The 25,516-nt window shown below is 39.8% G+C and overlaps 1 protein-coding gene across 3 annotated transcripts in view; it reads left to right on the top strand.

Annotated features, from left to right (window-relative positions):
- The window catches only part of TTLL5 (tubulin tyrosine ligase like 5), a 140,805-nt gene extending 116,972 nt beyond the window's left edge, over window positions 1-23,833 (top strand). For 2 of the 3 annotated variants that reach the window (XM_074909988.1, XM_074909990.1), the window contains 2 exons: window positions 6,632-6,717; window positions 16,417-23,833. In XM_074909988.1, coding sequence (XP_074766089.1) covers window positions 6,632-6,717; window positions 16,417-16,457 — 127 coding nt within the window. In that variant the 3' untranslated portion in view covers window positions 16,458-23,833. Of the gene's footprint in view, window positions 1-6,631; window positions 6,718-13,401; window positions 14,758-16,416 lie in introns of all 3 variants that reach the window. The other variant, XR_012633888.1, reaches the window with a different exon arrangement.
- The last annotated feature ends 1,683 nt before the right edge of the window (window positions 23,834-25,516 follow it).

Genomic DNA, 25,516 nt, shown 5'->3' on the forward strand with positions numbered 1-25,516 from the left:
TTTTTGATGGAGGCTAGAATCTGGTGGGTCAGAAGACACTGCCAAAAAAAAACCCCAACCCAAATACAATATCCTTAACAAACTAATCTGCCCTTGAGCCAAGTTTCCCCAAAAATTTAACACTCAATGATTGACATGCCTTCAAGCACAAGTGTTTATTTAATTTAGTTTATATTGTGCCTAATATAATGATAGCTTTCCTCATTATCTGTAGAAATCCTACTTTTACTAAGCTTTTAGTTATATAGTGCTTACCACTCTAAGGTAGATGGATTTAGTGTCTGTTATCTTTAAAAACAAACAAAAAAAATCACCATGAAATGTTGCTTACTGATTGTAAAGTTTCCTTCCCTTCCATTTCTTGGTGCATCTTCTCTTTTGTGCATTATAGGAGAATGTGAGCAAGACTTCTGGGTTTTCTTCTTATCCTTTACCTGTCTTGGTAGCTTCCTCAGCTATCTGTTTATCCGCTCTTAATTGACAGAACTGCTTTAGACTAAACCCTTCATCAGATTTTTCTTCATATATTCTCAGACTCATTTCACCTCTGAACACTGAAGAGCAAAAATTGCATTCATAACTTCCTCCCTTATACCTTCTCTGCAGCCAGAAGAGTTGTAAAGCTTTCAGAGCAGGTTCCTGTGAGGTTTCCTGATTCTGGATTCTCTTCCTGTTTAAAGAGAGAAGTTTTACTAAAAGATTATTGATGAAAGAGGACTTATGATGATGCTAGGACACTGTCAGTGTGTGTGGATCAAATCTGGAACTGCAAGGCGTATTTAAGGAGCTTGGACAGCACTGCTTTAGGGAAGCTTGTGTATTTCCTGCCTGTATTCTTGCTATCTTAGGAGACAGCACACTGAATTAATCCCCCAAAACTATTTAAAAAGAAAACAAAATGTTAGTAGACTTTGTCAACTCAGCAAATGCAGATGAGAGCATCAGGTCTGGCAGGTATATGCTGGTGGGTTTGCTATCTGATTTCTTTTATGTTGGGTAGCTCTTGTTAGTACAGGTGACAAACTATGTCAGTGGACTTCTCTGCCGGGCAGCAGAGATGTGTATTTGAAGATGCCGGTGTGCTGTGCTCACTTCTTGGCAGAGGAAATGTTTATCCTTGTGAGATGGAATTGCAGCTCCTTGGACAGACTTGAGTTTGCTGCATTTTTGTGGTTTCTGCTCTGTGACAGGCAGGAGTGTGGGAAAACCGGAAAAAGTTCAGCACCAAAAATGCACAGAAGGGGGAAAAAAAGCAAAAGATTCCTTCAGAATTTCAGAAAACAAATCCAAGTATTGAAGGCTGCAAGGAGCCACTCCGGAAATACTTTCCAAGTTGCCTTTCAGTCTCCAGCACAAGGCTCCAAACCCATTCTTGCCATTCATGGGATCTTGCAGTAACATTTTTTCACTTACATGGAAAACAGCAGTGCCCGGCTGTATTTCCAGCATACTGAGAACTGATAATTTAAAAACTGCTATGTCTTAGTCTAATTTATTCCATTCATTGTTGTCAGAAAAGACCGGAGATGCACTGACAGAGGAGAGTGAATGGAGAGAAGCCTCTGTGTCAAAGGAATATAGGTTAGAGAAGAAGATGTCTTGTGTGCTCCAGCTTGTTCTTTACAGTCCCTGGCTATTCTTGGACACAGTGTGTAGTCTGTTTTCAAAAAACTCCAGTGGCAGAAACTCTGTGTGCTACAGACGACTAAAAATCTAGACCTTATTATCAGAAAATTTCTTACGATGTGCAGTCTGAATTTTTCCTTTGTTTCATCCTGTTGTACCTTGTTCCTCCTTCCTGAACCACCCTAAACACTTTCCCTTGCAAATACTTTCCATCTTTTGAATATCCTTCTACTTCTTGGAGTTTCCTAATGTTGTTTAGACTTGTTGAGGTTTTATTAACCCCAGATAGTAGTTCCACCTGACAAGTCCTTAATTGTCTTAACTTCCTGTATTTTCTTCAGTTTGTCAGAATGCTTGCATTGTGGCACCTTTGTTGTACTTTTGCAGTGTGGTACTATCATATCTTTAGGTCATGACATGGCAATTATCTCTCTCCATAATATCTAATCTAATTCTGGCTTTTTGGCTGCTTCATTTCTGTCAGGTTATTTTTGATTTGCTGTCCACTCTCACCCCCTAATACTTGTGGGCTGTTTTCCTGATCTCTTTCCTCAAAGAAGATCTCAGTGCTATATATTATTTCCACAAGACTCACTGAAACTAATCCCACTCTGTTGTTAAAGCTCTTGTGTCTTTTTTTCCCCATATATTTCAGTAAGCCAGACCTTATTTCTCTGTCTGCTCTTGCACTGCCTGGCTTTTGTTTAACATCTTAATAAAGATCATCTTTTTAAAGTTGTTTGTAGAATTTCTCCAGAGACTGGACTGTGAAGACAAACTAAAATCAACTTTGTCTCTTTGACCTGTCTCTTCCTTGCATTCATTATCAGTTCTTTCCCAGCCAGCACACGTGTCTTCCAGAAGAGGAAGAAAAGAAGTAGAAAACTCAACTACAAACAGAATGAGATGCTAAAGATGAACATTACTGACTAATTCAGAAACTATCTAGTAACTTGGACACTTCCCTGGTTAAAACATAAAGGAAAAAAGTAGTGGAACAGCCAGACAATTCAGTCTTGTCTTTTTGATTCCTGGCTTCTCTTGTTTTCTTAGTCTCTGAACTTGTAAAAGGTGGTAGGTTGACTTTATAATGGATTGTGTCCAAAGCAGACCTCTTGCTTAAGCTAACAGAGTGGAAAAGTGGGGCCCATATTAAGGTGTGGAAAAATTCTAACTGGGAGAAATGGTTTAATATGTAGCTCTATGCTGAAATGTAGCCCCATAAAATGGTCTTATGGGGCTTCATAGGTTTGATTAAATGTGCTCATATCACAAGTAGAAAGATAGTTTTTGACCAGCTAACACAAACAGCTCTTCTTTCTTTCCAAGAGTCAGACTGTGTCCTTTCCACTGCTCAGGTTACCACTACTGGCTGGTCTGTGAACCATAAAGAGACCTGCTGATAGCTGAGAGCAACATTTTGAGACAGAGATCACAGATACAGTACTTGTAAGCTGTGGAATGAAGCAGATGTCGCTGGAAGCAGCATTTGGTGTATTGAATCTTCATGTTACAGATGACAGCATGCAAAGTAGAAAAATATATTAGCTCAACTGTTAGAACCCGGAGTGAACTTGTACAGGTGGTAGACAGAAAATTTTTCTGCTTTTAGAAATGACTAAGTCACAATAAATACAAATTTCATTCCTATAGTAACTTTTCAGAAACCTGCTCTCTAACTATGACAGCATCAAGTAGAGCAAGGCCTTGAATAGCCTGTGAACAGAACTATCAGTCAAAAAAAAAAATCTCAGAAAAATTCAGCTGTCAATGTTAGACCACTGTACATAAAGAGAGGAAATACAGGTAGAGAAAGGGAGCATATAATTTAAGATGTTATCAGGGAGAGGGAGACTCCAAGAAGATCACAGAGTTTACCAGCAATAGGCTGGAACATCACAAACTATTGGGGATGTTGATCAACATGGCATAATTTCTTGTAAATGTAAATTCTCTGTCAATGTAATTTCCAACAACTGTGTTTAAGAAGCCTCTCGAAGCAAGTATTCCCTTCAAGTTCCAACACCACAGCACAAAATATTTCTACCTTATTCTTCTTCTGTATATTTGCTTTGCATGGTGCCAGCAGCAGAAGAGCCAAAGTTCTGCTCTATTGTAACTAATACAGAAATAGGGTAAAGGTGATGCATTTCTTCAGGGTTCAGGAAATCCATCCCATGGTGGGGTGGAGTCCTGACTGCAATTAGATAGAGCAGTAGCCAGCTGTTTTAGGGCAGACTGGCCAAGCCTGGCAAATATGCCACAAGTATAATGATGGCCACAGAGTGAGCCCTATAAAAAATACTGTGGTTCTGGTTTGAATCCTGTCTTGCCCATGTGTGCTTATTAATAGGCACACGTGAAGTGTCTTAAGTGAAATGGTTACATCACACGTACAAACTGAGTGCCCACTGAAAAGAGGACAAGCAGCAGGAGAACAAGCATGTAACTGTTACTGGAACCCCTTTCATTTTTTTGCTACTGCTGTACTGCAGCACTCTTTGTTTTTTTTAGCTCCTGAGCATCTGGGTTAATCAGGCTGCCTGACCCTTAGACGTTTTTGGCAGCAAAACCAGTGCATCTGAGAGACATGTCTTGATTTAACACCCTGACACAGCTGGGCTCACTAGGCCTGTAGCTTTTAGCCCTTGGCTAGCCTCAGATCATACACACAGATACACATGTGGAGATACCCTGTCCAAGAGCAACAAAGAGGAACAAGCCTCCCTGACTCTGGGTCTTCACATCTGTTGCTGTCCTCTTGTCAAACCTGGACTTTCTGTGATGTGAATTTGTTTGTGTCAGTCCTGTCCCCCCTGGACCATTAGATGCATTCATAGCATCCCAGGAATAGGTTGTAAAAACAAAGCTGTCAAAATTTAGTCAAGAATGTATTTCTTTGTTACCTGTGGAGCAAGAGAATCCTCCAAATTTACAGTCCAAGTCTGAGCAGCTTAGGACTGTTTTAATGCCTAAATGGAGGAAGTCAGTATCAGTTGCAAGGAGAGTTTAGCTGTATAACAGATAGAAAAGGGCAATGACAGATGTTTAAGTGGAGGGGATAGCAGGGACAGTTGGTATTGAAAAAGAAGAAATGGACAACATAACAATGGATTGCATTGGAGGAGTAGAAGCAAAAACAACACAGACATTAAAAGTAGGAAACTGAGAAAGGCAGTAGGGTTTCAGCCAACTCAACAAGGAAGAAAGTAGAAAGGGATTAACTCAGTTTAAGCAGTGAATATGTTCTGGCACTGGAGCTTCCATTAGAACAGCAGAGAGAACTTGAGGGGTGAGCTTAGCATGGTGGGAGATTGATGATCCAGAAATAGATCTGAGAATGAGGTGTGTGGAGGTAACAGTTGAAACTGCAAGAATCAAGGTACACTGTGGGTAGGCAGAAGAAGGGCAAGTCTGTAGAAAGATTCTTTAAACATAAACCACACTTTAAGGTAGAATTGTAACTGTTCCCTGTTACGTTTTTGTTGTTGTTGTTGTACTTGGTGGCATTCTTGATGACATTTTCAACCACTAGTCTTGCATTCTATCTACAGAAGGATAAGCTGAATTTGGCTGTCAGTTGTGCTGCATTAATAAAGTGGACAAGCTAATTATGAGCATGGAATCTCTATGTAAGAAGCATAAAGCTCCATCTGGATTCTCAGCTCCCAGAAGGACCATGCAGTATCAGCAGCAAATAAAACCATAAGTACAGATCCAAAATTCTCTCCAAGAGACAATAAACATAGAAACAGGCACCTCGTTTGACAATAGCATTTCAAATTATGGCTGGCTGAAGTAAGGGGTTGTGTTTTGCAAATGTCATATCTGCATCCCTCTCCCTTCCTGTATGGACTCCAATTTGTTTCACCAAAATCTGAGATAAAATACAGGAGCCCCTCACTGGCTTTTTAGCTGCCAGGAGCACCTGGATTACTGGCAACTTGCTTGCTGACTTTGAAATCTGAAAGCAAAAGTTTTCAGACAAAACTATAGAAACTGCACACAGTCTGTGTCTGTTAGTCATCAGGGCATCACATGGGGATTGGAGATTACAGTGCTCTTCTGAGGAAGAGCTCACAATAACTGTGTAATACTGCAGAGCTGAATGAGTGAAGGAGGACAGCTCTGGCACAGAGACAGCAGTGTACATGTAGAAGTCTAGAGTGATCAGAATATAGTTGGGCAGGAAGGAAGAAAGGCAAGGAGGGATAAGGGAGGAGAGAAAAAATCAGGAATAGATGGATCAATTGTATAGATTTAAAGGACAGAATAGATCATTGCAGCTGTATAGCTTGACCTTGCCTTGTGAGTAGACTTATTTTTTATGTAAGAGGGCATGGTCTCAGTTTGGTAATGAGTCTTTATAACAGTTAAAGGAAGTGCAGTTGTACTCCACAGAATATAGTTTTGCTGTAACTGAAATGCTGAGATAAATGCAGAAGGATTTGCATAAAGTATCTGCTTGAGGACTGGCACTGGACTGCTGGAGATTAAATGCATCCTGTGGGTCTGTTTCCAAGACACATGAAAAATCTTGCCTAAATGAGCTGTCTCTGCTGAGACAAGATGCAAAGACTTAACGTTTGAATGTAGCATGTTTTTGCCCGTGTGTGCCTTTGTGTTCTAAGGTTGCTTAATCATTTTACTTCAAATCACTGGAATAAGGTGACCATGGCATTACTAGTTGAGTGGTACTTCGGTGGTCCAATCCCATTTACTATCTTCTTTATCCTCCAGAATCAGCATCCAAGTCACGTGGGACAATTAAGTTTTAGGCACATTAGAGTTTTGCTGGTGGCTTGAATGTTTCTCTGTCTTGCTCTGCCTTTTTAGAGTCCGTTGCTGTCACTGCTTTTTTTCATACCATGTTCAGTCACAGCTTTGTAGCTACAATCCCAGTGAGATGACGTAAACTAAGAGAATTCTCATTTTTTTAAGACTTTTATTCTTCCTTGGTGTATCCCTTCTTATCCCTGTTTAATTTGATGCTTTTACCTGTTAGGGTGACCTCCACTGAAAGGCAACCGAACAGATTCCAGAACAGCCTTCGTAGTGCTGCATCCTGTGAGCCAGGGACAAATTCCACAGGTGAGTGCCAGTGTTGAAGATCAGGAAAGGGGGGGTGGGCATGCTGGGATGTTTTCATCTTTCTCAAGATCTGGCAGAGGAAAAACTTTCTCAGCAAGCAGAAGAAACACAGCTGCCTACCCTGCATGCAGTGGTCCCTAGGTAAAGGTCTGGGTTCAGGGAATTTATTCCTCCTGGGATTAAAAAGACTAAACAGAAGGGAGCAAAGGCTGAGTTTTATAGAGTTGGAAGAGGAAGATCCCTAAAAATGTGGCTGGGAAAAAAAAAACTCGGCTAAAATGGCTCCTCTTTGCTTTAGGCTTTGGCTCAAAGATGCTCTGTTGTTTTAGCTTGGCCTGTAATAAAGGGCCAGGACATTCTCTACATTTTTCTTCAGTCTTGCAGAAAAGCCCCGTAGTTCAGGAAGACATAGCTGAGACGTGTGAATCAGCTGCATAGTGAGGTCAATCAGTAGAGGTGAAAGTTCCAAAAAGAAAATCAGAGACATGGAATCAAATCTTCATCATTCCCTAGTGGCTAATTAATTCAAACAGGTTTATCTGCTCTTAAGGTCTTAGTAAATGAGGACTCAAAGCATTTTTCATTGATGCAGACCTATTAGCAGGTAGAGTGTAGGCTTGATGAACCCATATTACCTGTGGCCCACAGTAATTTTTGATGATGCTGAAATGGAATATGTGGGCAAATTATGGTCTAGAATGCTTAAAAATATATGCTTCTGACCTTTTGTTTTGCTGTGAAAACCCTGAAAACATGACTTGAGAATTAGTAATGCAGTGATCGCTGTGTTTTCACAGTCTGAAAGAAAATTTTGCATAGGGGTGAACTACCTAATTCATCTCTTGGATATTTAGCTCTGAAACTTAAAGATGGCATTTCCAATATTAGTGTCAGTGGTTTCATTTCTGATCTTCTAGCACAAACATTCGGCTAATGCACTTATTGTATAGTTCCAAGCTGCCTCCCACGCTTTCTCCCCTGCCAAAATCTCCAATTATCCTACCAGAAATTTTATAAGGTAAATAGTCAATAAAAAAGAACCTACAGCATCTTGGAACATGACAGTGTAGGAATAGAATATAACGGGATTATCAAAATAAATAAAATTATGTGAACAGTGCAGTATCTGTATAGTTGAGGCAAAAGTTCTGGTCTACTGTATAGTTCAAGTTGAGTTTTTACTACAGTATATAAAGCAAATTTACACATAAATTTACAAGTAAACGTAAAAATAGAGTTGTCAATATATTGACCAAACTGGTTTGCTGAGTGGACTTACATGAAGGTCTTTGTGTGCTGAATTCTGCCTTCTTTTTCACAGTTTTAAGAGCGCACTCACAGTTGCCACCCTGTAATTTTAACCTCTGCAAGAGATTCTCTCCATCTCATCTGGGTATTGTTGTTGTTACGTGTGTCTGTGACAACTGTAGGTAGCATTTTTCTATCCTTCCCTATTTCTGTGAATATTTATGCAGAGTGTGCATGAGGATTATTGATAACATTAATGATGGAAGGCAACAGCCAGAGCTGCAGGAAGAATATAGGCTAGATAACAACTACAAATACTTGTGATCTAATGAGAACTGAGAACTTCAGCTCATGTTCCCTTCTGTGGGACTAGGCTAGCTGCACCGTACTAAACTTATCCTCTCTGGAGCTGAAACAAAGGGTTTAGCCTGCTATTTAGCTAAGAGTGTGAGAGCTTAGATAGAACCCGAGTTTGGCTAGGGGTAGGCTAGCAGAACCACAGTGGGTGGGTCACTTAAACCTTCCTTGTCACTAGAAGACGTATATAGCTCCAAGGACAGCACTAAATATTAGCGTGACTGAACTAACCAGAGCAGAATATTTGTTCTTGGAAACTGGGGAATGATATTTTCTTCAGCTTTGCACCAAGCCACTGGTATGCATCAGAGGCTTCTGTGCCCAGTCTGTGTGTCTCAGAAACTACTCTGGTTCTTCCTGCAGGAACAGCTGTTTTTCTTCTTCACTCTCCATTGATTGCTTACACTAGGGTCCTGATTTCCTTCATCAGCAGCTTATTTGGGGTTACTGTTTCACATGTATTTAGTATCCTAGATACCAACTGGAGGGGTTGGAGACACAGGTCATAAAGCAGATTACAGAATAAACTGCAAGCATTTAAAGATATAAGGCTGTGAAAAGTTATGGAGATAAAAGAGGAACCAGGCAGAACCTCTGTATAAACACACACAAAAATGTTAAAAAATGTCTGAGAAGCTTGAATAGGTCTTCTCCTCTAACAGCCTATCTGAGGGTAGCTATGGGGCTCTGTAGAGAAGAAGCATAAAGGTGTCACAGGTTGATCTAACCGAAAGTAAGGATGATGCTCAAAGGAAGAGAGTCAGACAGTATGGAAACTTCTAACCAGATTGTCCAGAAAACAGTTCACTGGTGATTAGTACTGCAACTGTAGGAGAATATCAGTTGTAGATAGCTGTTGTGCAGTGGGCTTAAGCTCTTGAGGACAGATCCCTTGAGATGAAATAGCAGGGAGAATAAAAGTCAGCATTTCTGCAAAGCAGTTCAGGATTCTGAAACAAGCAACCACTGCAATGGAAGTATGGCAGCCTCTCATCCCTGTGGCCTCATCCTCTTCAGGGAGAGGCAGAAGTTGTGTGTGAGCTGTGTGCCACTGGCATAATGAGAGAGGAGGCAGAGATTCTCACAACTATCTACAGACAGGAGGCTCAATGTACAAGCTATCATTTGGAGGTTATTTGTAGTATCTGAACAGACAGTTTCCTATCAAAGTTCCTTAAAGTTTAACAGGATTTATTCTATTAAAGAAATACTAAGAATTACTACCTCTAGGGAACATTCAAAATACTTCTGACCTGATTTTTCACTGAAATTGAACACCCAGCCACTCTGGTGAATGTTGTCAGTCATTCTGAAAATACAGCCATTATCACATTGCTTTTTTAATTCTGTCTCACCTTGAGTGTCCTCAGTATTACTCTGTTTCCCATTTCATGGAATTTAGCGATGCAATTAGTATTAGTGAAATAGGGCGATTGTGAACTAAGAAATCAATTCTCTTTTCCATGTCTTCTTCAGAATATAGCTTGTTGAGTAACCACTAGGCTAAGTAATGTGGTGGGTTGTTCAGTTCCAGTCTGTCTTTATGAGGCTGTTTGATATGGCAAGTTCAGATGATGAAGGAAGGAACCTACTGGCTGGTCATTTTTTTACTGTATGTATTGACAATGTAAGGTGTATGGAGACATTTTGCAATATTTTGCTGTTTTATTTCCTTTTCCTCTCTAGTGGCATTAGATGAATAGCGCATGAATTCTTTTTCTCAAGAAAGTGAAGTTCTAGGTAAAAAAGGTGTCATTTAGCTTTTGAACAACTGGCAAGAAACATCAAGGAATTAGAAATTTATTATATTTATTATTCTTCCTTTTTGAAAATGCTAACACGAAACAGGCTTTAGGGAGGATAGAGGATGAAGGGCACTTTATGAAAAGATAACAGCATAGTCCCAGGCAGCTTCTCTATTCCTGAGCTGGACTCTTGTCTGCAAGAGCCTGGAGACAGGAGCAATCTGAAAGTATACTTAACTCCTCAGTGCAGTTGTGGAGTGGATACACAAGGTGATGACCCCAGCTGATTTTATTTGTTTTGGTTTGATTTGATTTGTAAAGGTAACAGCAATTATGAGTGAAATCTGTCTTCTGTCTTTGTGCTTCTCTCTTTTTGTTCGCCGCCAACTTCTTGAGAGTTTGTGAAATTTTTATTTCAAAAGCTTCAGAAGACAGAATGCCTCTGGGGTTTTGTTTTGCTATGCCAAAAATATAATGTGCTAATAACCTATATAATTGCAAACAAATATGAATCATGATTAAAACTGGACAAGACTGATGCCTGGCTCCAGACTTGACAGGACTTTCACCTTTTCATACTCAGACTGATCCACAGTGATGCAGATTTATTGTGCTAATGTTTATATTACTAGTGTCCACGTGGCTTTTCCACTACATGTGCTGGGAGGAGAAAAAAGCTTTAGAGTTACTGATTAGAGGAGACAAAATTTAGTAATGTGCTATGTGAGTTTGACAGCAGTGAAGACTGCTAATTCATGCAAAGTCTCAGATCTCTATCTAGCCTGGTTTAAAGCATGAGTCCAAAACTAATTTGTTTGTATTCTAGTTCTCTTGAGAATACTTCATACAGAAGGTGAATATCAAAATTCAGTGTGAAACTAGGAAGGAAACTTCTTGAGCTAGGTGGTATACATTTGATTTTATTCCCTGTGATTACCAGTTCTGTATCTGAGCTTAGCTGCAGGATGATGCACAGTTGTCTTGTTTACTTTGGACAATTACCTGCCCCTCATATCTGCATGAATGCCAAGTCCTGAAGGTATGCAACTCTTTGAAATGAAGTGTAGTATCATCTGTAAGGGCTTAAAACTGGATCCTGAACTGCCGAGACTAGTTGAAGAATATGGGGATTAATAACTGGTTTGGATCTAATCCATGTAGAAGGCAGGCTTCTGTTCTTAGTTTTCTAGTCATTTCCTTCTTTAGGTTAAGGTGCAGGGCAATGTGTGAACGCCATTCAAATAAGGTGAATGTGCAAGCAGTGTGATCTGATATAGAGCAATGAATGGAAACCTAGTGATAGTAAGGAGCACTTTTGCACTTACTCTTCTCTGCATCTAGCATGCCCCAGATTTTTTTCATTTTACAGGAAATCTACAGGTAGACTCTGTATTTCTAAAGGTTTTTTGTATCCAAGATTATTGTATGGTCTTTCATAAGAAGGTTATGTCTGTTTTGTTATTGGAGACCTGAAATTAATGTTGTTAACATTGGAGTTAACGTTGAAGGTGCTAAGCTGTGACAGGCTGTTGTCTACATGCTGCTTGCACTAACATTATTCCTGAAATGCAGCCTCTTTTATATAAGCTTAAGGAAAGAAGAGATTCTTTTAACACATATGCAAAAGTACAAGCTTCAAAACTGTCCTGCATCAGCAAAAGAAAAAACCAAGTAAACACAACAGGCATGTAAACAAGATGCACACAATCATTTTGTATTGTTTGCCAGATCTAAACAAAGAAAATTCCTGGGATTTGGAGATTCTTTTATCAGTCAGTGACTCTCAACTCTTTTGGAGCATAAAGGGTGGGGATAGGATGGGATATGTACTGTTGCCACTGTGCCTCGCCTGTGTCAGACTCCCAGCCATTTGCTACAGTAGGGTGGAATTCCCAGCTGCCCAGCCTTATCCAAGCTTCCTCAGCTTCTGCCAGGCTCCCCTGCAGCCTCCGAAGGCAGTAGATTGTTGAACACCAATGTATTTATATTTAAGTTGTTACCACATTCCCAAGAGGAACGTTGGCTATGATTTCAGCTGGTCTCACCACACTGTCCAAATCCTTTATCAGGAGCAGCTGGGAAAAGAAATCACTCAGGTTTCTGCACAGCACATTGCTGGTACGCCTCCTCCCTCTCACTAATCCTGTTAATTCCAGTCTTCATTTGCCACCCTCCTAGGTCTCTCTTATTGCTGTGACTGACTGCACAAGTGGTCTTGACTTTGAAATGTGACCTTCAAATGGGCACCTTGAGTAACCTCTACCTCAGACTACCTTGGCTACTCAGGCACTTCAGATGCTTTATGACATAAAAGAGCAACTTTAGATGTCACCTCATTACTTACCCTAGTCCAGGAATGGAGTAATGATAAGCTCTTCCACATAAATCCTCCCAGAACCACCTGTCTGGCTCAGAAGCTCCGGATGGGTCACTGAAAGGGAACAGCAGCGTGATATCCAGCACCTTGCATCAAACTTTTCCAGTGCAGGCTCTTACCCTGCATATAGCCTTTGTCACAGCAGTAATAACATTCTATCAGCATCTCTCTCTAGTGCTGTCTCCATGTAGAGAAAGGGTTAGTTAGAAATTGAATTAGTCTGTTTTTTCATATTTTGGAAAGCAGTGGAGCTTGAGGTGAATTCTACTATTGTGCCTCCCTTTTTGGGAGGGCAAAGAATCAGTTACAATGGAGGATATTTAGTTTCACTTTTGTTCTTAGAATTATTTTCCTAAAACCATTGTTCTTTCACACATCACAAAAACATTCTGGATCTTCTCTCTCCCTTGCTGACTTGTACAGTTTCATAAAGAGGACAAACAGGAAGGGGAAAAGATAATTTCTCTCCCTGATATAGTTGCTGTATCTGTCCCAGGTCAGCTAATGACAGACAAGCCTGTAGTACCAGATGGACCAGAAGGGAAAGGAAAAGGGTAAAGAAAGATCTTCTCCTTACACCATTTCTTGGTACTTTTTGAAGGAACAGAGAACCATTACCTTATGACTAGCAATGAGCAAATATTGATGTGTCTAACCAATACCTTTAAAATAGATACAAATTATCAACAGGGCATGACCATGTTTGAGTTCATCCAGTTATCAGAACTGTGTGTAAATCTCATTAAATCCTAGCAGAGTGTAAAGCTCTGCCAAAAGCAGCATTCCAGGCCCTTCTCAAATGATGTTAAGACGATAGTGTCCAACTCAGCCATTGCCTCTTAGCTGGAGGTGAGGGTCAGTGTTCACTTCTAATGATCAGAAACTACATTTATTCCTTGTGAGAGCAGCCTGCCTCTCACACCTTTAGTCAATCTTTTCCCTTTCTTTTTATGAAAGGAAGAAGCTTTTTCCTGTTGCTGCTGGTCCCATGCCACTGAAAGGACGTTCCAAGTCTCAGGACCACTGGAAAGCAGGAGGAAAAGGACAGGACAGTCTCTAGAAATTGGCTTCCCTGTTTGAGAACTAGAACCCAGCTTGAATTTTAGGAGCCTTCGCTTCTGACAGACTTAAAGAAAACTCCGAAGCAGGATAAGTAATGATTTCAGGCAGTTGGCATTTTTGCCTGGCTGGAGGCTGAGCATTGCTTGTTCGCAGTAGTTAGGTGATGGCAAACTGCCTGTATTTCCTTGCTGTGTTGGAAATGTCATTCAAGATCAGGTGTGTAAAGACTGGGGAGAGGTTATATAATATCTTGGCTACTTGTGTCTCACATCTGGCCCTCTGGCATTAAGCTACCTATAGAGAGGATGACTTTGCCCATCCAAATTGGATTTTGTTTTAATCTGGCATTATTTTATTGAGACTAAAAATAGAAGCCAAAATGTGTGTGAATAGGGTAAAAGGAGCATCTGAAGTTATGAAATTAAATGTGAGGAATAGCCAGAGAAGAAAGAGCCACAACAAAACCAGGGAGTAGGGAGCTGAATAAGAGAAATCAGGATGAAGGTTGTGAAGTACAGAAGGGCATCAGCAGTCAGGGTGAGGAGCCCACCCAGTGTCTTCTCTGTAACATGGCGAGCAGGAAGGCTCATGCTGGCTTCCACTGCTATTTCTCTAATGAGGCTGCTCACTGCTCTTTTCATGCAAAGAGACTTCACTCGAATACAGTTGTGTGTACTGTTTGTGTCACACCCCCTTCACCCCAAATAAATTTTCATGACTTGGGACTGCTGCTTTCCTTTGCCTGCCCAGTCCAGCAAGCCAACTTGAAATTGTGTCCAAAAGATGGGGGAGGGAAGTCTGGCCTTCCGTTGTCAGCTGTCCTGTGTTGCTAATGTCAGTCATACATGGATATAAATAAACCCCATCTATTTATTGCCTTTCTTAGTTGCAGTATATTATCAAGAGAATGCTGGGCATCGCTCTAGAATTAGAAATTCCCTCTGCTTTGGGATAAAAAAAATCTGAATTTCTAGGCTTTTCAGAGCTTTTCAGGGAGAAAGGAAGTTCCTGTTTTCAACACTAGATTCAGGAGGCTTTGATACGCTTCTCAGTTCTGCCATAGGCTTTCTGTGGGTATGATGAAACATAAATAAAAAATGTTAGCATGGGTCCCTGACCCAGTATTGTCATCTAGCCTGATGCTCTGCTCTGTCTTATTCCCGCAGCTGTAGATTAGGTACTGGTGTCTGATGCAAGGCTGCGTACTTCTGTGCTGGGAAAGTCTGTATGGCACTGCATTTCAGTGTGCAGGTATCCCATAAACGACTTTACACAACTCCTGTGATTTCCTTGTGACTCAGAATCCTATCCATAAAATGGAAGTAATCCTTTTCTTCCCACTACGTGACTGTTCTAAGTACAAAAGTCTTGAAGTTTTTGAGGTGCAGTCATGGATGACATAATAGTATGTAAATATGTGGACAGACATACAGGCAGAAACACCTCCTGGCAGACAGAGAATAAAGGAGATTCATTCTGTTGTATGTGGTGATTCACTGCAGTGACTCTTGTCACTAGGGAGAATCAACCCTTAATGTTGGCTGCTGTCAGGAATGATTTTTTTTTTCTGTCCCTCCTACTCAACCAGAACCTCAACCTACTCAATCAGAAGGAGGTGGAATGCTCACCAGTAGCTCTGAAAACTTCATAGAATTATATGCATATACATATATGTGTATATACATATATATGTATACATATACATATAATATTATGAAATTATTGAATTGACCATGAGCTGCAGTCATACATACTTACTTGTAGATACAGGAATGCCCCTCTCTGTGTTGAGTCCTCAAGGCAGCCTTATAAGAGGAACTCAAACAAACTGATTTTAATTCAGTTTGTGAGAAAAGACAAACTGTACCATGCATTTCTGTAGGAAAAGGAAGGCTCAAAAGTCTCTTCAAAACAGGAAGGTGAGGCTGAAGGTGGCTGCCTCTCATGTGCCTTTTTTTCCTTTATTTGAATTTATTTATATTGCCAAGGAATAGGTTTCTGGACTGGTATCCTATCTTAATACATATGGTTGACAGTTTGGTTCCTACTTCAGGTTCCAAACTTTCTGTGCAGTGACATAGCTGGCAATCCTGCTTTCTAAACATCTTTCCAGATCCTCTGTGCTGTGTGATGTTTGGCTCTGTGCTGGGCTTTCAAGGAGATTTTTTTTTAAGTATAGCAATATTTTTAATAAACAGCTCTCAACAAATGTCACTCACCTTTAGGAGCAAGCTGATGTGCTAAGTACACAGGACAAGCTTTACCTACTAAATTAGCTGTAAAACACAAACTGTCCAAAATAAACTTGGTACATTTGTAAGTGTTTTGGATTTTTTTCTTTTTAAAGGACTGTCTAAAGATTTTTAAGTAAAGGAAGTGAAGATGATATTGACTTTTTTTAGTAGGAAAATGCAGTATGTAGAATTAAAATCTCTCTTATAATGGGAAGAAAAATTTTTTTCCTTATCCACATTTTGTTTTTTTTAAAAAGATCAACCTTTTCACACCCCTATCTCTCCTGCACCAACATTCTCAGCATCTTTTGTAGTGGGGAAGTAGACTCCCATGCAAGCAAATGAGTAAAAGACACACAAAAAATGACAAAGCATAGTGATATGGGAGGATTTAGAGCTACTGGAGGAGCATGTGAAGAGATGAGTCAGAGGCAAAGAGTGAGAAGGTATTCTGGGGCTTGAGAAGTATAACAAGAGTATTTTTTCACACTGTAGCATATTAAGTTAGGTTTTGTCATAATGATCTGTGATCTCATCTGTTACTGTAGAGAGAGATTGTGTGATAGGGACATCCAGATTTCTGATGATGGCTGAGATTTGCCGAGCAGTGCAGCAGTTTTTACTACAAAACCGTCCCCTGTCATTACTCAGAATCTTTGCTTTGTGTTTTTTCCAGCCTCTGCTCACAGAGAAGGACTAATGCTGAATACCAGGTGAGGAACCCAGGGTGTTGCTTCAAGTATGGGGCAAAGGAAAAAGCAGCAGTGACTTCATACCACCACCCTCCCATAACACCCAGGAAAGAGTGAAGAGGAGGCCCTGGTGAGAGGACAACCCATTGAGGAGAGTACCTGAACATCTGTGGAATCTGATCATACACCTGGAAGCTGAGGTGAATGATTGCTTCTGAGCCTTTCTGCTGCTGATGAGTCTTGGGATCCCTTCCTCCCACCTCTTCCTGGTCACTAACTGTGAGATCTTTCTATAAGACAGAATTTTCTCCAGCCATCTGTATCATTCTTCCTAAGGTTCAAGTTTGAACATAAAGTCTCATTTGCTCAGCATTTCTGTCTGTCCTGGTCTGGTAAGATTCTCTGCTGTCATCACATGGCAAATATCAGCAGAGAAAAATAGAACATACATCTGGAGACATCCGTGTCGGTTTCCATCTTTAATTTTGGCACAGAGCCATAGAAATTATTGGTTTGAATAAAGTAATTTCATTTGTTTGTTTTGTTTATAATTTCAGTTATTAATTCACACCCCCAAAATATTTGCTGTCATGTTGGACAGGATTTTAAATCTGTCTTTATATTTCACTATTGGATGCTTAGGCTTATTTTTGTATTTTGATTTCTGTTTGTTTAGGCTTTATAAACTTTTAAAGTTGGCTGATGTTTTCCGACCCAAGCTTGAACCCTAAGGCCCAGGTGGCTCCTATCAGTTGCAGTAGTGGCTTGGTGAAGCACTCCAGTTAAAATTTGCCTAATGCTATGAAAATTAATTTGCTTGTGTTAGAAAACAACATTAGCAGCTGGAAAATGTATTGGCGAGATTATCCACCCATCCTTAAAATGAACAGGAAGCAGCTTCAGCTCTGGCTCTTTGTCGGTGCCAGGTTAAAGGAAAACTCAGTATTTTGCAACTTCTGCTTTGTCAAACAGCAGATGGTATGATTGTAATTCTCAAAGAGTACAAAATCTCCTGTTTGTATCAGAGCCCTCAGAGATTGGATTCTAACATCCTGTTTGATCTTTTTTCTTATTCCACAGCTCCCCTGTCATTTCTAGCCTGTATAGTCAGTGTTAAGAGCTCATTCTCATGTGTTGGCAAGATAATGATCAACTCAAACAGCTGACAGAAGAAACAGTATCAGAAGGGGAAATGTTTTCTCTTGAAATTCTTGTGTTCATGTTCACTCTTGGACTGTGCATATTTTCTGCCATTCAGGACCAGATAAATTGTCAGAAGATAAAATAATTATGTTCATACCCCATTAGTTTCACTATTGCTTGCTCCAGGCATGAATTCATAGGACAGAACATGCTTTTTTCTCTTTTTGTTCCACTCACGCATGTGACAGACACTGAATACTTTATTTGTCCAAAATGCAGTTCTCTGATGTAGCTGTTCCCTTTCTTACTTCCTTGGTTTATCTTTCATTTCATAGACAGTCATGATCCTGTTCACTTTCTCTGTGTTTTTCAGCTGTGTTCTTCAAGTATCTGCACAGCATTTGTCTGCTGCCTGTGCCACAATCACATATCATCAGTGACCAAGAGATTTGTAAAATCTTGTAAAGTTATGTTCAGATCATGTCCCTTCTGTCTGTAATCATTGAATTCCACCCATGGATCTACAAGATAGATGTTTTTACTGGTGCATCAAGTTGTTAGCTCATGATTAGTGAAATTTCAGCTGCAGAATTTGTTAATTTAAACTTCTGCCTGTTCTCAGCAGTTGTGGTCTTCAAGACCTTGGGTCAGTCTTTTCATAGACTACTCTGCTACATGTGGTGTTGGCTATAGCCTCCAGCTCTGTTTCAGAACTGGCAGAGGAGCCATTTCCCCATAAGATTTAGCTTCAGTAAATAACAGATTCCATTCCTTTCTTCCCTCAGGGAATCTGAGTTATCCTTATTCCACCAGGTTTCATGTGCAGGATTGAGTAGCTATAAGATATACATCCTTGTGGAACTCTCATCTCTGTTTTTGTTCTCTACTTTCTTCATTCAGGTTGTCACAGCCACCACTGAAAACTATAGAAAGCTTTGGAGGATAGAGATTTAAATGCACAGTTAGCCCAGGAAGGGTGATTGTCTTCAGAGGATCATTGACAGAAATAGCATTGTTATATCTTCATCTGGCAAATTGCCAATTAGTGCTGGCTTATTATGAGCATAGGTTAATTATTTTGTCAGCTTTGCCAGTCTTCTACTCACTCATTTGGGGATAATGATTTGCACCCAGTTAGAGCCAGTATGTTTTCTGAACTTCTTTGCATTGCATGTTAGATGTAGCCAACACCACAGCTGTAACTGTGATGATTTAGCAGCAGTATAGCAGACATCTTGTCTCTAAAATTTTTGAAATATTTAGACCAATGCATGATGCAGTATAAGACCCTCATTTCAAAGGGATAAATTTTGTCAGCTTCAGGAGCAGTGAAGTCTTTCATCCTTTGTTCCTGGACCATTTTTCTTCTGCTTCTAACAAATGAAAAAAACCCAAAACAGGGATGTCAAGACTGGTCCTTTACATCAAGCCAAACACCTAGACCTTGGACTCCTGTTCAGCCTCAGGATATTGTTAGGGCAGCCAGAGCATCAAAGGAAATAACAGTATCCCAGCTCTGAGCACAAATGCTGTTACCTTGGGAGTATGTGCAATAGAGAATTGGGAACAAATGCTGCGATTCCAGCCTCATACTTTTTCCTGTCTCCATGTACTCCTCAGCCTGAAGTCCATGTCCGTCTTTGTGCATAGTGGATACTGTGTACTGAAGGTTAACATATGTATTTTCTCTTTTTGCAGCTCTATTACCTCCATGTCTGTCCCTTTTCAAAAACCTCTCAGAGTGCCTCAGTTAAGAGATTCGGTGGAAGGCATAGAACTGTTTCCCACATGTGATGGAGAGAGGGCATTTTACAGAGCGTGTTTTCTAGTACAAGGAAGAAAAGGAGAATAGCAAAAGATTTTGGATTTATAGTAGTTGCATATGAGGGGAGTAGAATTATATATGGGCTACTCAAGTGGGAATTAATAGGTCTCTGCTTTTTTTGACATTTATTTCCCTGTATTCACCAATGAGTTTCATCAAAAGTGCCTTTGTTTACTGTAAGAAAGTAAAATTATCAATAGAAAGCCCCAACAATCATTCAGCATCCACTTCAGTGGCAAGACTCGATAATGGAACCAAGGGGTCCTCTTCTGCTCTCCTACTCCATTGATGTTTGCATCACTTCTATGTTAAGGAGCCTGTTCCAATGACAGAGAATCAGACTTGTAAGTCTTGAAAGGAGTAAGATGCACATCAGAGTCCCGGAGGCTGAGGTAATGCAGAGTTCATACAAGTGTTTAGTCCTGTGTTTAGGTGATGAGCATACCACAGCATAAAAATTAAGGGAGGGATCCTCTCCTCTCCAGAAGCAGCTACCTTGTACTCAGTACATGAAGTAGTAAGTTCACTTTTACATGGTTCATCTTGGTGTTTAAAACAGCCTCACAAGCCATGTGAGTGCTATCAGTGGGACATCATGTTGTGGCACTAGATAGACTTAGTGTTAGATGGTAATGAAACATACTGAAATTTCCATTCTTAAGACTAGATATGCTTTTAGACAATCATGGTTTGTTGAAAATGCTCCCTGTTATGGTGCCTGAAAGGTCAACATACATCTCTCTGATACTGGTTCCACACTGTGGTAGGAGGTTTTGGTATCAAAACCTTTGATGCTAGTAGGGATCAGTGCTGTGCTTCTTCCTCATACTGAAATATGGGTAGCCTCTGTGTGCACAGAGTTGAATGGCTGGCAGTGCTAGACCATTCCTCATCTTCACCTGTGAAGGAGATCATTGATTTACAGATGAGTTTACGGAACACACTGGATTTGCAGCTTGCATCGTTCTTGTACTAATACAACAGTTCCAGTTATTTTGGATTATTTGATGGAAAACAAAAGTAGTCTGGCTCCTGATTTATTTTTGTTAAGGTTTACTTGATCAAACTGCCAAGGACTTTTTTCCTCAGTCAGTCCTACATTTGCTGCTCATGATAATCCTGGTCTCACTGTTTGAATCTGGATGGGTTATTTGCTAGTGTTTAAATAGCTGGATCTTTTTTGGTTGCAGTACGTAACTGACTGATTCTCTTCATACTATTTCCTTTCTGGACACATTATTCCTGTGGATCTGTCATGAGTTTCTTCCAAAAGAAGCTTCTGAACTTTACTTAAATTTGGGACTTGACCTCTTTTTCTTCTTTCTAGAACCTCATGTTTCTAGAGCTAAGACATCCTTGTTTATGCCAAACATCAGGAAGACCTTATTTGATCTTTACAGAATTAGGCCAAACAGTACTTTAGATTGATTATACTAAGAGCACAAAACTTAACATTCATAGTTCTTTTCATGCAGCAAGTGGTTAACTGGAAAAGAGATGGGCAAGGAGGAGTGTAAGGGAAGGTGGTGAAAAGGGAGCAATTGTTCACAGTCTTGCCCACTAGAAGAAGTGGGAGCATCAAATGAAACAAACAGATATCACGTTCAAAGAAAAAAAAAAGGGGGGGGGAGTGTGTGCAATTTTTTTTCACGGTATATAATTGACCTAGAGAACTTGTCACAAGATGTTGTGGGTACAAAAAAGTGAATGTGATTTGAAAAGGCAAATCCATGAAAAAGTAATCTATTAGGGCATATTAAATATTAAAACTAAAAAAAAAAAAAAAGCAGGAAGCTTCTAAGACTTTTCAAGTAACTATTCTGGGGAAGTATCACAATAAGCTTTTACAATTTTTAGCTTGTTTATCAGGTGTATGCTGTTGACCACCATCAGAGAATGAGAGGTGGGCTAGATGGTCTTGTAGTCTGACTTTGCATGTTTTATTTTGACAGTGGCAGTACAGCCTATTAGAACAGCCAAGGCATGTTCCACCAGAATTCATTCTGTAGTGTTGGGTTCTCTAAGAAAAGTCTCCATTGCTGACATCTGCCAAGTTGTCACATGCAGCTTGTCTACATCTTCACCTGGGTGGGCACTATATATTGCAGAGGCTTTCAGAAGCTCTTATAAGAGTATTAAGGGCAGCAAGATCCATCTCTAGACAGCTGTGATTTTGGGGAAAGTAGGTTGTTGTGTGGAAGTCTTCCATAATATTATGTTTGAAATGGTTAATTGGTTAATTGCTTAATTATGGAAAGAAAACACTTATCACTAACTGAAGCTTTTAAGTTATCTTATTCATACACATTTCACTTCTTGACATCTTTGTCTTCCAAAGTGCTTGAGTGCAGAGCACCTTCAGGGTGAGTATGCACAACCACAGTACATCTTAAAGAACTACAATACCTGGTAACTGCTTTCTTCCCACTTTAGAATCCTACTGTCCTTTTCCAAAGAATGAGATTAAGTTTTCCTGCGGCCTTAGAAATTAGTAGTTAGGAAATGCAAGCTGATCTCCAGAATTGCTGGATTCTGAGTTTTTGAAACAGCTTCTCCATGCAGTTTTAACACAGAGGATAAATTCCACTGAACTAAAGGTGACAAACAAGACACCAGGTCTTCCCTAAGAAGTCTGCTTTGTCTGTTATCTTACCAAAAAAGGATTTTACTGGCCCTCACTGAAAAAGTTTTCACTGCTGTTTCCAATTTAAAGGAAGAATCACTGATTACTGTGGAGACCCTGGTGTGAAGCTTTTGCCAGTGGTATTCAGTGAATCATAGTGGTTCCCTAGGGAAAAGAGTATACTTAACAGGGCATCTTCTCTACAAGTCCATGCCTACAGTGCACACAATGAGCTTGAGAAATCTTATACTCTTCAAAAAGGAGAGGCTTCTTTATCTGACCTATCAGACAAAAAAAATGAATTGGCCTTAAAAAGCCAAATTTGATGTAATTGTTAAGAATTTGGGGGCTGTTTAAAATGTATCTTTTATTACCAGAATTTTTATCATTTGTTTGGGACAGGTGGAAGAGGTGCTGTTATCTCTAAAAGCAATTTCAGCATTGTATTTGGCCTTTTGCCTACCAGTGTTCTGGGATGTCCAACAGAAGACCACCCCAAAACTTTAGTTTAATTTGGTGTCCCTGCAAGAGTATTTTAGAAAATCTCATTTCACCATAGTTATAGCAGAGGTAAAGTGTAGTCTCCTTCCTCCAGACTAAGAGGAGACAAGTTACTATACTCAGTGTAGTTATGTTCAAAAGTAATAAAATCTTATCAAAAAAGTGTTTCAGGGTAATGTCTTCAGTACTACCATGTCAAAAGTCAGTAAGGGATCTTTGAAAAGTTCCTCTGCTGCCAAGTTGAAATGTTTGACTGTCATCACTCTCTCGTTCTACTATAAACTTTGTTTTTTCTGAGACTGGAGAAGAAAAATGACAAGGGATTTTCCCCCACTCTTTCCAGTCATTACTATATAGGATTCACTTCATGTTTTTCAAGTGGTTTTGCCTTATTTATATGACCATCTGAAAAGGTCATAATCTGTCAGGTATATTTAATACATCTAGGATTTCTGTGCCATTCTTCAAGACAGACAACTATGAATCTACTGGGAGGGCAAATGAAGTTGTAGGCATCCCATTAGTTCCGCTAGTTACAGTACTTATGCTTCGAGTTGCATGATGCTTCCCCTATTCAAATTGGGGTTGTCTTCCCTCCTGAAAGTGTGTTTTCTCCACCATTTCTAATTCCAGAAATGTAATGTGGAATACATTTTGTCTATGATATCAACTAGGAATTTTTTTCTTGTCCACAGACTTACAAAACTCATGTCTCCATATGTCTACTGAAAATTTCTTGTGAAAAATATCTAAGAATAAAGATTGGTGTTTCTTCCTGCGAAATTGTGGCTCTGCAAGTTTCTTAGGTGTTTTGAATGATGGCTTGGCTGAGAGCAGGTGAAATTGATAAAAATGAATGACAATTTAAAATGTGTAGTTGGCACATTGTAGCTGCTGCCACACCATACTTCCCTGAGACTTTATTGCCATCTCCTTTATTTTGTTTCTCTTTGTTTTCCATTTATTTGTTTCCAGTTCTTCAGATTAGCACAACAGAGCACTTAGCATGGTAGTATCCAAATGAGATCTTCAGATCCTAAGGTATAGTTAGAGATTTCCGTAGCAAGTGTCCTTTGAGGGGATGGGTGTCAAACTGTTTTATGCAAAGCAGCTTGTTGCAAGATGGATGTCTTCCAACGAATCTTGTTGTGAATCAGACTGTCTGCTACTGCTTTCTCCCACAAGTAGAGTTTCTTACAAATCCTTGGAAACAGTGGAGATCTCCCAAGCATCTAGTCTACCTGCAAGAGGGTTTCAGCACTTCAAAAGACCATAAATTTCTGTTTTAAGAAAGGACCAGAACACGGTTACCAAGACATTCCCTAGTCATTACACTACGTGTATTGCACAAATCCTGTAAGATTTGCCCCTGGCTGCACAGCACATCTTTGTTTTATCTGCTTCCTGATGAGGATAACTTCAGGAGAAAAAAGAAATCCTTCCTGAAGCATGTCAGGAAATCTCTGGTTTGATATGACCCAGCTGTCTTCTTTCATCAAGTGATGTACACGCACTGGCCATGATATATTATTATAATACCTCATGCTGATTTCTGTATGTGATGAATGAGTATCTGTAAACAGCTAGTGAGAAATGTCTGAGTGTTGGTAGACCAGAAAAGAAGTCACCTTTGCTTTCTGCAACATGAATAACCCCTACATGTAATTATTTCTTGCATTGGTCTCTGTGGACAGCAATGAGGTATCATCTTGCCTAGCCAACTAAGTTGGAATGAGAGATGAATAATATCACCCTGCACAAAGACCACTACCCCCACTATCTCTCTGAAAGGGGGAAAAATAAATCTTTGTCTTCAGAAGATACCGCTTGAAAGATTGGTATTTCTTGGTATAATTCAACAGTGCCAGCATATACCACAGGGGACAGAGTTTCTGCTTGAAAACTGTTCACTAAATCTGCAGGATGTGGGAAACCAATAATGTGGGGTTTTTTTTTTGCCACAGACAACAGCTGTAAAGAAACCTCTATTCTGTACTAGATATAAAGATCCTTATCCCTAAGTGTGTTTTCCATGAAATCATAGCCCAGTTCTGGAAAAGGCCCAGCTGCTTGGTTGAATGCCTTCAGACTGTCTCTGCCATCTTCCCTATGCAACCTAGCCCTAGATAAGGATGTTCTAAAAGCAGCCGTACTCGGCTGTAATCTTTGAAATTAGTTTTTTCTTGGAAACACACTGTGACATCCAAAATATATGTTCTCTCTGAAATTATGGGCGTGACATCTCAAATGCATTACTGTCATTTAGGTAAGAGAATGGCAACCATTAATCAGCAATTTTAATTTGCTGTATATCTTGTTGATGTATCTGAATTAATTTCTAAGACAATCTGTTTCCCAATGAGTAAAATTGTCTCATCTCTTCCATGTTGACTTGTTGCATGATAAAGCATCTTGCATTTGCACAGGGTATCTGAAGCCTCTCTTCAAGAGAGGACAAAAGACACTGTGCTTAGTTGCTTCCATCTGTGACTTCTGGAGCTGCATCAGAAATGAACCAGGGCTTACATGGCTTCCCTGTATGTAATAAAAGAAAATATTGGTAAAGCCGACACCTGAAATTCCAGGGGTTCTTTTACTAGACATAGTATGCATGTTATTAATTTTATACAGCTTTTGACCAATATATTCTAGTGATTTTGAATGTAAAAAAAAATTGTAGTAGATGTTATTTTTAAAGAATTAGAAGACATATTTTCCTCCTTGCACTGTACACAAATTGCTGCTGTTGTGCTAAATCACAATTGATGTAGGTTATAGGCAGCCCATACAACCATCTGTTATTTTACACTACTGCAGATCAGTATAGTTTTGCAAGTGTGTAGATATCACACTGTTGGCTCCATATGTATTGAAAACTGTATTTTCTTGATTGATTTCATTGTCTTTCAATCACTTATTAAGAGAACTCAGTACTACAGAGTTGATGTTTTGCATGCCACCAGGAACACTTGTAGTGGGCAAGAAACCTTTT

Source organism: Athene noctua, chromosome 6 (genome assembly GCF_965140245.1).
Source record: "Athene noctua chromosome 6, bAthNoc1.hap1.1, whole genome shotgun sequence".
Lineage (NCBI taxonomy): Eukaryota > Metazoa > Chordata > Aves > Strigiformes > Strigidae > Athene > Athene noctua.